At 45.5% G+C, this 14,250-nt stretch overlaps 1 protein-coding gene across 1 annotated transcript in view; it reads left to right on the top strand.

Moving 5' to 3' along the window:
- Nucleotides 1–14,250, top strand: part of LOC147748440 (potassium channel subfamily T member 2-like) — an 834,500-nt gene that overhangs the window by 685,999 nt on the left and 134,251 nt on the right. Inside the window, exon 23 of the mRNA XM_086928190.1 lies at nucleotides 6,783–6,917. Coding sequence (XP_086784316.1) covers nucleotides 6,783–6,917 — 135 coding nt within the window. The remainder of the gene's footprint in view (nucleotides 1–6,782; nucleotides 6,918–14,250) is intronic.

Here is a 14,250-nt window from a genome sequence, read left to right as displayed (position 1 = left end):
GTCCATCTCAAGATCACAAAATGTACGCTGACGCCGGCCCTGACTTCTCCTAGTAGGGTCCAGCCATTGCCTCCTGCTCACCTTTTGGAGGAAGAAGATTCTGATGATGGCAGTATGTTTAGGACGGCGACAAGGCCATCTGAGCTTAACGTAAAGTATCAGGACAGTTCGGACTATAAGTATCAAGAACTAGAGGATCAGGCAGATTATCCTGAAGAATACCATCCGCCTCAACCTCCCATGGTTCTTCTACCTGCATCTTTGGTTTCCGATCTGCAATGACTCATTACTGACTATAAGCAGAGATTTCCAACTTCTGCAACATCTCCGCCTCCAGCTGTGTCTTCACCGCCAAGACCGCAGCCTCCACCTTTAGATTTGCAGCCTGGGCCTTTCACTTTACCACCTCCGCCTTCCACGGACGATGAGGAGGAAGATCCACATGAGGAAGGAGAGCTTCATGATTCCCAATCTACTCATGATGAGTGGGATGATTATGTGATCCCCCGTCCAGCATCCCCTGTGCCTGCTGAAGCTGACTCGCCTCCAAAAAAGACATTGGGGATTTCACAACATAGTGGAAAGAGCTGCGCAGCATTTTCCAATACCTATGCCTTCACACCAACAGGATTGCTTCCTCTACGATTTTAAGGAGCCTTTTAAAAAATCTGCCAGATCTATTCCTATTATAGATTATGGGATCAGGGTGTAAAAATAATGCATACCCCTTGCTCTGTACCCCCTGTATTGCCTCATCTGGATAAAAAATACAGAGCTCCAGATACTGCTCCAGCTTGCCTAACTGGACATCCCAAACCAGACTAAGTCATCACACAAGCTGCTCAGCGGAAATCACAAAATCCTTCCGCTCCACCGGCCGCTCCTCCGGACAAAGAAGGTAGACAGCTTGATAATATTGGAAAACATTCCTCGTCAATGTCAGCATTAACAGTGAGTGCATCCAATTCCTTGGCACTGTTAGGACGCTATAACAGGCAGATGTGGGCAGACATCGCTCCATATCTTGGGGCCTTGCCAGACGATTCAAAGGAGGAAGCTAAAAAGATATTGCTGGAGGGTGAACGTTCTGCGTCCGAGATAATAGACTGCACGATGGATATCGCCTCTACTAGATTTCGCCAACTAGCTGGCGTAGCTGTACTATGATGCCAAGGTGGCTGAAGGCAACTTCATTCCGACCGGAAGTGCAAACAAACATTTTGGATATGCCCTACGATGGTTAACTTCTTTTCGGAACGCACATTGATGAAGCTCTTCAGGGTATGAAAAAGGATACCGACACGTCTAGAGCTTTGGGTACCCTTCAATTCAAGAACCCGCCTTTTCGTGGCTCAAGAGGAAGAGGACAGTCCTCTACGAGAGGTGATTACCAACACCGATCTTCCTACTCTTCCAATCGGCAGTATTGGCCACAATACCAGCAGGTTCAACAGCAACAATCATCTTACACTAAGTTCTCCTTTCATGGCATAGGAGGTCGACAGAAGGACGCTGCTCTGCGACAATGACTTTCCACTACCGCCGGTCTTCATTTCTTCTCCACCCTCGAGAGTTGGAGGAAGAATTTCCCATTTTCTGCACAATTGGAAACAAATAACAACGGACCGTTGGGTTCTGCAACTAGTTCAATTCGGTCATTCACTAGAGTTCATTCAAATTCCTCCCCAAACCCCTCCCCGACCTATGCTTCACAAAAATCTACGTGCTCTACTCCTGGAACTTTCACTTATGCTCCAGAAAGGAGCTATAGAAAGGGTTCCTCCTCGTCAATGGGGGAAGGGATTTTACTCCCGTTTTTTCCTGGTGCCCAAAAAAGAGAAGAAATGGAGACCAATCTTAGACTTGAGAAGTCTCAACAAATTCTTTAAAAAGTAGTCATTTCGTATCCATTACCATCAAGGAAGTACTGCAACTTCTCAACGCAGACAACTACATGGTGTCTCTGGATCTTCAGGATGCCTATTTTCATTTTCACATCCCTATCCACCGGAATCACAAGAAATTTCTGAGATTCGCAGTAGTGGGCAGACATTACCAATTCCACGTCCTACCGTTTGAACTCAAATCGGCGTCACACATTTTTACAAAATGCCTCTCTCCGGTAGCCGCATATCACAGACAACAACACCATCAGGTCTTTACATATCTGGATGACTGGCTCGTCAAAGCACCCTCTCTAGAAGGCGCGTCCAGGTCTTCCGACGCCTGTCTACAGCTTGGGGCTCACTCTCAATCAAGACAATTCCGTCCTCTGGCCTTCCCAGCATATACATTTCCTGGGTGCTACTCTCGACATGACCCAGAAGAAAGCGTTTCCATCACAAGACTGACGAGAGAAAAAGCTTCTTTCCTTGGCAAATCGCATAAGATCCACAAAGTCTCTTACAGTGCCCCTTTTCAAATCCCTGCTCGGGATGATGTCTTCCTGTATTCTACTAGTTCCACACTGTCGCCTTCACATGTGCCCTCTTCACGAGGCTCTATCGGCTCAATGGGTCCAATGTACAGGATCATTCGACGATGTCATCCGGGTGACCCCTCAGATGGTCAGGGCTCTAAGGTGATGGATTCGCCCTCAGAACCTTTCTCAAGGCTTGCCTTTCTTGCTTCCAGCTTCTCCACATACCATCACAACAGATGCATCCCTGGAAGGTTGGGGAGCTTTCCTCCAAGAACTCCAGATCAGCGGAAAGTGGTCCCTTTCCGAAAGGAAACTTCACATAAATCTCGAGCTGCGTGCTGTCTATCTCGCTCTTCTGGCATTCCTGCCAAGGATCAGAAATTCTCTAGTGCTTGTGCAGACGGACAATACCATGACAATGCACTATCTAAACAAGCAGGTGGGGGGGGGGGGGGCTCGCACTCTGACACTCTCTCATGAGTCACAAAAAATCTGGAACTGGTTGCTCCATTACAACATTTCTCTTCGGGCAGAGTACGTCCCAGGAACAGACAACGTTCTGCAGTTATCCAGTATTAATATCTTTCATAGATTCACATGCAACCCACCCACTTTAACACTGTGCTTACGAACATCTGAGGGACTAGAGCTCCTTCCAGGAAGGTTCCAGAGGGTGGTGATAGCTGATTGGCTCTACTCCAAAGTTTGGTCCTTTTTACAAAAGGACATGGATATGTTACTAAGGTGAGGCCCTTTGGCCTATTGCTCTATATGTTTAATGAGACATTACTTTATTTCTGTAGCAGGGACTCCCATCCCAACAACGGGGAATGATTCAGGCATGTGAATCTATGAAAGATACCAATACTGGATAACTGCAGTTACAGGTAAGTAACGCATTCCTTCCCCTTTCTGCTAGGCCGTGAAAAACTCCTCCAAATTCCGCAGAGTTCCATGATCGGGCAGAGTATTGCGCCGCCACACCTAATTACGTTTATTTTGGATGCTGAGAGTAGTTAGTGCCCAAGAACCCCTCCTGTTACCACCAGTAAGTCCCCCACAGCAGGATTGCTGAGTCCTTGTTGGAGGCCCTGCTTCCTTTCTCAGTCACTCCGCAGATGCGCATCCTGGCTCACTACTGGTTGGGGGATGATGCCTTTGGATGCTGAGGGTACTTGGGACCAAGAACTCCTATTGTTGCCTCCAGAAAGTCCCCCACCGCTGGATTGCCTCATCAGAGGCCCTGCTCCTTTTCTCAACCACTCTCATGAAACTGTAACTCGTGCCCTAAGGTAACTATAACTCACGCCCCGCCATGCACGATTTTCTCATCAAAAATGTAATTGCAAATTTTGCAGTTATATTATGAATGATGTCATAGAAGATGTTATTATTGATGTATTATTTGGGTGAGCAGCAGTGCATGTTGAGGATGAAAGTTTTATTTACCTTAGGGCACGAGTTATAGTTTCTTGAGATAAGCATAACTATAACTGTAGAATTTCTATGGCTTTGTGTGTGTAAAATCTAAACCTAACTATAACGTCCCTGTAACCTTTGCTTTTTTTCAGTGAATTTCTATGTTTTTACCGTTAAGTAATATTTAATTACCTTACGTTAATCAAACCCATGCTGCATACAACCCACATAGGCACAAAACCCGACTCCATGCACAACCTTCAGCCGTGTGTGGAGGTGGGTCAGCTGCAGGGCCAGGCCTGCGATCAGGCCCTGCAGCCAACCCCCTAAAGGCACCCACCCGCCCGCCTCGCATGGCCATCAGCCATGCTCGAGCAGGGGTTCGTCACAGGGTCTGGCCTGTAGCCAGGCCCTGTGCCTAACCCAACCATATGCAGGCAACCCAAGAGGGGGCACGCAGCCCCCTCCCATTTCCAATTATTGCCTGGGAACGCCATCACCCGGGTCCCAGCCAATTACTAAAAGGGGAGGGGGACAGCGAGGCTCCTCTCCCTCATCCGATTCCGGCCCCGGGGACCCCATCCCCCAAAGCCCAGCCACTTCATATTGGGTGGGCTGGACCCACCAAGGGCACCCAGTGTGTGCTGTTAGAAACCGCAGGGGAGCCTAAATGCACCTGCGGTACTGGGAGCGGACTTACTGTTTGCCCTCGCTTGGCAGGAGCGGTCAAAGCTCTCACCAAGTGAAAGCAAATAACTATGGCCTAAGGGTTAGCACCTCAGGACATACAGAGAGGGCCCTGGGGGTGGTGAGACTCAGGGCCAATAATAACTCCAGGAGGAGAATTCAAATGGCAAGGGTTGTTCCGGGGAGGTGGTGGTCCCTGGGGCCTAATCCAATACGCAGTTCCCTTCCTCTTGTCTTAATTGGCCTGCCCTGGGAGGTGGATGTCCCTGTGGCTGAAAATGACCCAGAAGGGCGGTCACACAGCCCCCCATGTAATAATTGGCCTGGCCCCTGGGACCAAACAGGGCCCGGAAAGGGGTCTATGTGATCCCCCTCCTTTTGTAAACATAGGCTTTTTACCAGGGGTGGTGGCGGTCCCCTGGGGTGTAACCGGCCTGGGCAGGGGGTTTGCATTCACCCCCTTCCCCAATATATTTATTTTTGTTTGTGGCCAGGCCCTGGCCCACCCAGGGCTGAATTGAAAACAAGCCTGGGAGACAGCTCTTGGGTTTTTTTGCCTCCAATTTCATGGCAATATAAAAAATAATGTTTTTTAGCCCCGGTGAGGTCAGGGCGGGCTCAGTTCTTCAAGTCAGACTTTACACAGATCACAGTCAGCTGGACCATGTGCAAGTCCTCCAGGTCAGGGTAGCCCGTCTCCTCCTCAGGAAATCCAGCTCCTCATCTTCCTGGGCAGGGCACAGCAGCAGGGCCTTTTGGTGTCCTAGGCTTCGTGCCTACTTCAGGAGAGGTTTCTAATTCCAAAGTTGTGGCCTCAACCAGCAGATGCTGCAGAACCTCTTCTGAAGTCATGACACATGAACGCTACTCTATTTCCAGCCAATCAGTGCAGGCGAGTCTACCTAGGAGAGGGGTCTCCGAAGGAGAGGGGTCAACAAGAACTGGTGAAAGGGAAAATTGATTGGACAGACATGGTGCAGACGTCCTAACTGCTCCAAGCATAAGACTAAGATGGGGGTGAGGTGGCCACAGGGATTTAATTGTTAATTAGAGGGCACAATGAAGGCAAACCCACTGTTGCCTTTTAAACGATAAATACAAAGAATAACGATTTATTGATGCAATGTTTGTGTTGTAAAGTATACGCTGTCACATTGCAGAAGCAATCAGTAGATGCCGCTCAGGACCGGACGCCAGTGAATGCCCATAAAGAAAAAAATATTTCAGGTGGTTTCGGTTCTTCACATTTAGAATTCTGTTAAATTAAAATTCATTTAAATCAGCATTATATTCAACTGGAATTCCATTGATTCGGAATTATTTGACTAGAATTCCATCCAGTTGGAATTCTGTAGGACCATCGAAGCGTTACAGTGGGCTGCAATGCCGGTAGGCTGACATGGGAGTCAACATTCCTGTGGCATTTTTTAATCCCTTGCAAGTTAAGAGGACTTTGGTATTCAATTTTCAGTTGTGGCTACCGTATATACTATACATACCAAATGAAATAAAAGGAGGATATGTACACATTCAAAATAAGCATACACATTGTATATGTGTGAAATATAGAGTTGTCTTCGGAAAACTTTGTGCGTCTCTTTGCAAAGCACACACAATTTTGAGAAATTCATATAAAACAAATAAAAAGTATTGCAAAGGTTTGTTTTGTAAAAAAGAAAAAACCTGCAAAACCTACATTCACTTTTAGCAAAAATGTCCCCTGCACATTTTTTGCGGTGAGAAAAGGCCTCTGCATTAGTTTCTACAAATTAACATTTATAACTAGGTTAGTTGATAACTGTCAATTAAAAGTCTGATAAAATCCCTCTTCTCAATGGCAGCACGTGAATCCTATTTTTACAACAGCAGTTTAATTTATGAAGTAATGTTACATTTTAATGTTAATGTAACTCCCCTATCCTTCCAGATAAATTCAGCTCATCTCACTGAAAAAGCAGATCTTTAGAGATACATCAACACCTTTGATGAAAATATATTGCACACGTTGAGTGCTCTCAGGAACATTGTTTAGCCCAGGCTAGTCACTACCACTTCCAATTGGTCAATCTTAGCTGCGCATCTGATTGGCCGATTCTGAATGTGGGGCGGGATGATCAAAGTTTATGTGTTCTGCTGAATGACTATCTGTAATGCTTCTACTTGACTCCTTGACATTTTCCCCTTGCTTTCTATACCCCGTGCTTTACTGCCTCTTACTCCATGTCCCTCTGTTTTACCTGTATTTTGTCCACAGCTTGGATGACCTCCTCCGCTGTGGTGTGACCTTTGCTGCTAACATGGTGGTGGTAGACAAGGAGAGCTCCATGATAGCTGAGGAGGATTACATGGCCGATGCTAAGACGATCGTCAACGTGCAGACGTTGTTCAGGTATGGTGCAGCCTCATATCCACTTCCACTGCCGCACAGCTTCGGGCGAGCACCCTTCCTTTCCGTTAAGTGTCCAATGCAGGAAGCTCAAAGTGAAAGAGTGTGCCTGAGCAAGATGTGAGATGTGTGAATAAAATATAGCTGTTTCTTTAAATAGTAGGTGACTCCTAAGTGTAAGACTCCCCTCAAATCAATTGGGCCCTGTGAGATTGGCCAAGAGTGCAACTATGCTCCGTAGTAAGAGATTTCATTGAAACCAATGGAGTCTCATATTATGTAGCACTCTCACCAGAAGTGACACTCCGTTAGAGGCGGAAGGGGTCCTTTGAGACTGACCAAGGTGAGAATTTGTTCCAAGGTGGTCTACTTCATTAAACCAATGGAACAGTTGAGATTGACCAAGACTGAGAATGTGTTCTGAGGAGCAAAACTCCATGCATGCTTACAGGTCTCTGTTTTAATTTTTATCTATCACAATGTGTAAATATGATCATAACAATTGTATCCATAGGTACTTAACAATTAAAATACTGGGGAAAAACGTGAAATAATAAGAAATATATAAACAAAAACAACAACAAAACATAGAAATTTCCACAAAAAAATTAATAAAAATACATAAATAAATTAGTTTTATGTACAGCAACACTTGAATGTCTGAGTCTCTAACTATTTATACATACATATACACATGGAACTTTATATAATGCAACGTTATATCTCTTCGTAATTTTTGGACTACATGTATACATTTCTATGTAGTTATATATATATATATATATATATATACATATATTTATTACTTTACTCCCATGTTGAAACAAAAACTTTCAACTTTTTCCATTTCACTACTCTATATCTCTTCCTATACCTCTTTCCATATATCCTCTTTCTTCATTCTGACTCATCCCAAACACCATTTACTACTATGATCGTCCAAATAACACTTTCTAGACTTTTCCCTCCTCTATCCCTCCTTTGACTCATCCAAACCTCATTTACTACTATGATCGTCCAAATAACACTTTCTAGACTCTTCCCTCCTGTATCCCTCCTTGGACTCATCCCAAACCTCATTTTACTACTATGATATCCCAAATAATGCTTTCTAGGCTCTTCCCTCTTCTATTACCCCTTCATCCTATTCAATCCAACTAACATGTCTACAGCCTGAAATAATAGCCTATTTATCCTATACTAATCTACCATGAATCAAATTTGGGTTCCGATGTAGCGTGCTATTTGCTCTAAAGCACTTCAATGCCTCGTCAGGGGTAGTAAGCGCTATATGAATACAATTCAACTGCCAGGGTGGTTATGTGTCTCTATGGTCTAACATTTTTTTTATTGGTGTTAAATTCTTCAATTCAATGTGTATCTTTGGTCTCGTTGTGCACCCATACAAACACTTGACCAGATACATCAAGGCTTTACGCCTGTGCAAAGTCACAAAAAGTGATGAAAACTGGTGCTAAGACTTGATAAACAATTTACTATTCATTTGCTTTGGAAAGCAGCCTTACAGTAACACAAAGTAGTGCTTTGCCTAAACAGGGCGTCCCATGGGTGTTCCCATACAACCACCCATGGTTTTTGGTTTTCAGCCTTATCTCCCAAAAATGGAAGACAAGGTTTTGCACCCAAAAATATGCCTCCTCGAGGCAAGTATAAAGTTGGAGACATTTTTTCTTTTCTACAAACACGTATGGTACAGCACACATACAGACCTGTAAAAGTGTGACACTATGTCTAAGCATAGTATTTTGTACCCGTAGAGCACCTTTCCAATACAAAACCTATGCTAGACATTGCACACATCTTTGCACTACGGTGTAAGATTTTGTACGTTGTACTAGAAAGCCTGCAGTGCACCAGCACAGGGGGAGAGAGCAACAACACTATATCTTAGTAGACATGGCGCTGGCATGCTCTGTCCCTTTCTCACAATGTAGCGCATCAATTTTGGTTGGAGTATTACACAGAGTGAGTTCTTAATACATTCCCCCCATATGTGTTTTGACATATTCACTGCCATGTATTGATGCAAACCCAACATCAATATCTCATTGCAGTCTGAAGATATAATATAAAGATTCTTTCATTTTTTCAACTTGATTGCACAATATTTTGTTGGATCGTCTCAAAAGGACAAGCATAGCATTAATACTAGAAATAAAATCTGGAAAATGTTGGTGTGAATGTCTGAAATCTGGCAAAAGTACATGTAAGTGAGTTTTTCTAGTTAATGTAGTTTACACAATTAATTAAGTAGTATTAACATACTTTTTAATTTTGTACAGCCTAATCTTTGTAATGGTACAAGCCATATCACACTCACTCTGACTGACTAGCTGTGAGAACACGCCAAACATGATGTGTGTCAGATTTTCAGCAATTTTGTTTTTAAAACTTGTCAATTCTCTCCTATCTCCATAATGCAGGAACTTATACCGTACAGGGTTTGACTCATATTACTCTTCCCCTGTGTCTCCTGAGTATAGGTTTTTCGATATTTATGTGTTTTCAATGTCTTTGGGGTGCTCACAGCCGATAAACGGGGTGCTGTAGATTTGTGAAAATTGTAAAGCAATTGAAAGCAAAATGTCTGTTCAGGGTACTTCTTTTCAATCAAACCTGACATCCTGTGCCTGTATATAGGAGCATACCACAACCATATGGTGTCAACATCTACACATCCTAAGTTTTCTTTTGGTGAGTGCCTGACATCCTTCACTCTGATTGGCTGGCCGGGAGATCATGCAGAAACATATATTTGACACATTTTCAGCAATTTCTTTCCAAAATGTGCCATTCTCTCCAGTATCCTTCACTTTGGAAGATGCACCTGTCAGAGCTTCGGTTCACTGGTGGTCCTCTGGTTCCCCTGGGTGTCCGGATAGCTGGTATGCATAGGTGAACATAAGAGTCTAGGTTTCTCCTGCTGCACAGAAACAAAGCCAACCAGAACACCCCCCTCCTCCCCCCCCCTGGAGTCTGTGTAGCTGGGTATGCTTTTTGTCCCAGTTTCTTTCTAAAACCACCGCACGTCAATTGGGTAACCTAGCACAACCATATAGTTTCCTCATCAAGGCTTCTCAAGATTACTATTGCTGGGTGCTGGACCTCGTTCTTCCTAATTGTGTGGTCAGGAAAGTGCACTGAACATAATGTTTGTTTTTTGTTTAGCAATGCTTTCTAAAACGTGGTAATTTCTCCCGGCCTCCCACATAGTTATCCCCACCAATGATTAACTCACATGAGTGCTCACATGGGATTTATGAGTGTCTGGATGCATAGCAGACAGAAATGCGCATCGGGGACCAGGGCTCCCCTGCACAGAAACTATGCTTGCCACCCACTGGTTGGTTTCGAAAAAATTCCCGGGACCTTAGGGAAACCACAGTGGCTTTGCGAGATTCCACATTGACTATGTTGTTTCTATGTTTTTGCCAATAACTTCCATAAAGCAACTGTTAGTCTTTCACCTCTTTCTCACAGGAAATTTTTTTTTATTCTGTTGGGTACATAAGTGCTTTTCCATTTTCTCCATGGTCGTGGAATACCTGACTAACATAAATGCATTTTAGTTTTGGCTTCAGGACTTGACTGCAAAACTTGTGTGACACTTAGGGAATCAAGTTTGCTTTCTATGCTTCACAATACTATGTGAAATATAGTATTGGCCCAATAAAATCGTTTCATTCTTTGTAAAGGACTCTGCTGCATTCTGGAGTTTCATCTAGAGTATGTGAAATACCTTCAATAAATATAAATTAATAACAGATTGCATGACCTACGTGAGCTTTGCCTTGTGATGAGTCAGGAGTGAATGAGCAAGTGAAAAACATGCTTACCTAGGGTTTTGAAAGCAAAACTGATAGAAATGATATCTAGCAATGTTTTGAAAGCAATATATATTTTGAAGGGATTACCTAAAATGCACTTTTGTTGTGGAAAGTTTTATTTTCACCCACTACATTTTGGTATGATACTCTCAAAACATCCATCAATGCACAGGCTACATTTGAAGGGCGGATCTGTATTTGGCCCGTGTTCCATGGGTGCACAGGTAAAGAGCAGGGGGCGCTCGTGTAGGGCACTTGACTCAACCCTTTGGAACTCAATCCCCCTTGCCGCTCACTGCATGCAAGACCATTGGGGCTTCAGAAAAATGATCAAGACGTGGCTCTTCTCCAACCACTAGCCTCCTCGTCCTACCGTTCTGCCAGATTTAGCGCTGGAACGCCCTGTTGCCGGGAGAGCCAGACACTCTACAAGTGTCCCTAACATGACATAACATAACATTACATAACATAACATAACATAACATAACATAACATAACATAACATAACATAACATAAAATAACATAACATTGATCACAACAGAACAAGAGACCCTGCTTACTCCTTTCTCCCACAACACTTTGCAGCCTTTCTGCGCATGTGCGTCCTTTGAGGTGGACGTCACCCTCCTGACACAATGTTGCTCTCTGAGGTGTATAATATTCTCTCACCATTTCACTTCCAGGACATCATACTGGTTGTAGAGCAGACTGGAGACAACAGAAATGTGGAACTCCAAAACTTTTATTCCTTGATGCACTCTTCTGAAAGACAAATGAATTGTGCAGACCCATCTCTACCAAATACATGGATTTTTTTGCATAGTAGGCTTTATATTTGTTTGTGCATTACAGAAATATTTCATTTGATCGGTTCTATCAATGCCACCTATGTACTGTGGAGGGTCCTAGAATATGCCCAGCAATTTCCACTGTTGACTCATCAAGGATGGTTCTCAACAGATGCATGTCATTTTTGCTGTGAACGTCACAGTTAGTAGTTCTGCCTACTTCTCTGCCAATGTTTCTGCCCTCTTCTGAATGTTCTGTAAGCCTTTTCTTTGTTGGCACATTGTGGCACATGGCAGAGTGCTATTATCATTTAGGGCTTTGAATAATGGCAGCCAGGATAAAAATTGTCCATGTCCAAATAATAAGCATGTTGTAACATGGGATGCACCAAGTCGCACATGTATTTTTTTCTGTGATGTTCAGTGGTGGAAGACTATCTGGAGAGTGCAAATAACTGTCATTGCTAATGTATAGTCTGAGACATTGCATGCATACAGTTGATCTTTCACGCAGTTTGTATATTTCACATCAAATTGGGAGTGCTTCAGAATTATAAATTGCTTGAATAGGAGGGTGTGGTCAGGCGGCCAAGATGGCGGTCTCATCTGAACTCTGCCTCCTTTAACATCCATTTGAATACTTGGCCTCTGAATAATTTTCGGGGTCCCCCCAGGTGGGGGAAATCATTGGAATTGATGCCTGGGAACCTGATGAGTGTGCAGAGGGCTTCGCGGACACTCTGGAGTACGATACCAAGAGCGCAATCCCTCCAAAATGGCAGGCCCTAGTCCCAGCCTGTGAAGGGTGGAGACAGCTAGACGGACGAGTGCTGGAGACATTTTCCATTCACTGAAATCCTCCTGGCTGTGCGGCATCCAAGGAAACGGATCCCCCACGAGGCAGCAGAAAACATCAAGGTATGAGGGACCCCCTGGAAAGCCAAGATCTTTTGTCAGGGGTAGTACGGCATGGAAGGTGGAGTCCCTCCATTAAAGCAATCTGGTACAGGGTGTGGCATGGAGCCGCAGAGGTATGTGGCCGGGAACTGCATGGGCTGGCGCTCCCTTACCTAAGGCGCCATCAGCACTGCGGCGGCCGAGAGGCCCTGTCTTCCTGCTGGGAGGAAACAGGCACTGAAGCCAGGGAGTATCCCTCGAAGGCCCGAAATCCAGCTCCTGGAGTCTGTTGGAGAGCGAGTGTCACCGGAGCAGAGTGGGAGGCAGGCCCCATCCTTTGCTGGACCATAGTGCCCTCCTGGGGTGCTACTAACTTTCTGGAGGACCCGCCCTTGATGGTCTTGACTGCGGGGGGCCGGCCGTAAATAGGTGGAATCTGCCGGGTCCCCCTGCATGCTCTTACCCCCCCCCCCAATTGACGAATAGTAGAAGGGGCTGGTGATACCCTAGACAGGAGGCCTGCCGATAGGGCGAAAGAGAGACCTCCTCCCCCGTGAAGCAAGGAGGCCCAGAGAGGAAGGGGGAGAGGACTCCTCTTGACGCACTCATCTTGGGGTAATAGAACTGAAGCTTGAGGGTTGCCTCAGATGCTCGTGCTGCTCGAGAGGGCAAGTAGGGATATGCTGTGGAACAGAAGGGTTCGGAAGGCGAGGTGCACCCAGCTGCCCCACTGGTGAGAATCAAAGTTGATCCCTGGAGAAGAGGCCCAAGAGGTGATAGTTAACCACTGGGGACAGGGCTGCTTGTGCTGCTTCCAGTGGGCAATTAGACCCAGGACCGGCTGAGACTACACTGCAGAGTGCTCGACGCTCTTTGTGGGTGTCTGTATTCTTCCCCTGGTGGGTGTCCTGGGACCTAATGGAGACTGTTGGCCCATGGCGCACCACCCCTCATCATTAGAGCTGTGGGCTGGGGTCACCGTGGGCAGCAGGGGCCCAGGTGGATTTAAGACGAGACACCCTTTCAACAATGGATGAGATAAACCGTTGCCTGCACAAACACAGACCACAATGGACAAATTCAACACCTCAGTCACAAGGGCTGCCGACACTGCCAAATTCCCCTCTACATCAGGAGGAGCGGGATCCCCCCAACCTGATAACCATCCTCAGGGTGATCCAGGACTCCAGGGAAGCGGTAGAAGCAAAGGTCAGAGAAGTGCAGATTGATGTGTCTTATCTGAAAGAGACTACTAGTTATTGATTCTTTACCTTAGAATTACCCCCAGGCGTCAGACTGGATCCAGAGAATTTTTTCTCAGCAGTACTAAGCGCGGAGGTAAATGGCGTTGGTCCACTCCGCGTTCGTCGTCGTGATTGCCGGCACGACATTGCGGTATCTACTTAGACGCCGCCCCTGCGTGCTGACACCAGTTCTTTCTTTTTCCGCGCCAGCCAGCGCAGATCCGGAGAGAGCGGGATCTTTAGTCATTTTTTGACTAAACTTTTTCGATTTTTGTCAGCATATTTTTAGAAGTCTTACAACTCCTGGTGCATAAAGTATGTCAAGTTGTCGACCACGACCCAAATTTGTGCTCCGACTGCTGGGCCCTGAATCCTAAGTCTTTGCAGGAGCAGTCCTGAAAGCATTTGGAGGGCCAGCAGTTGGCTCTGTGCCGTTCAAGGTCCCGGTCGAGGGGAAGGTCGCAGGACTGGTGCAGAGCCACCACCATCCGTCATCGAAGTCTTTGTCATCGGGTAAGTCGTAGCACAAGAAGAAGGCAAAGAAGTGTCCCTCTTCGC

Source organism: Lissotriton vulgaris, chromosome 1_1, assembly GCF_964263255.1.
Source record: "Lissotriton vulgaris chromosome 1_1, aLisVul1.2, whole genome shotgun sequence".
NCBI classification, from domain to species: Eukaryota; Metazoa; Chordata; class Amphibia; order Caudata; family Salamandridae; genus Lissotriton; species Lissotriton vulgaris.
This window is presented reverse-complemented; position numbering and strand designations above follow the sequence as displayed.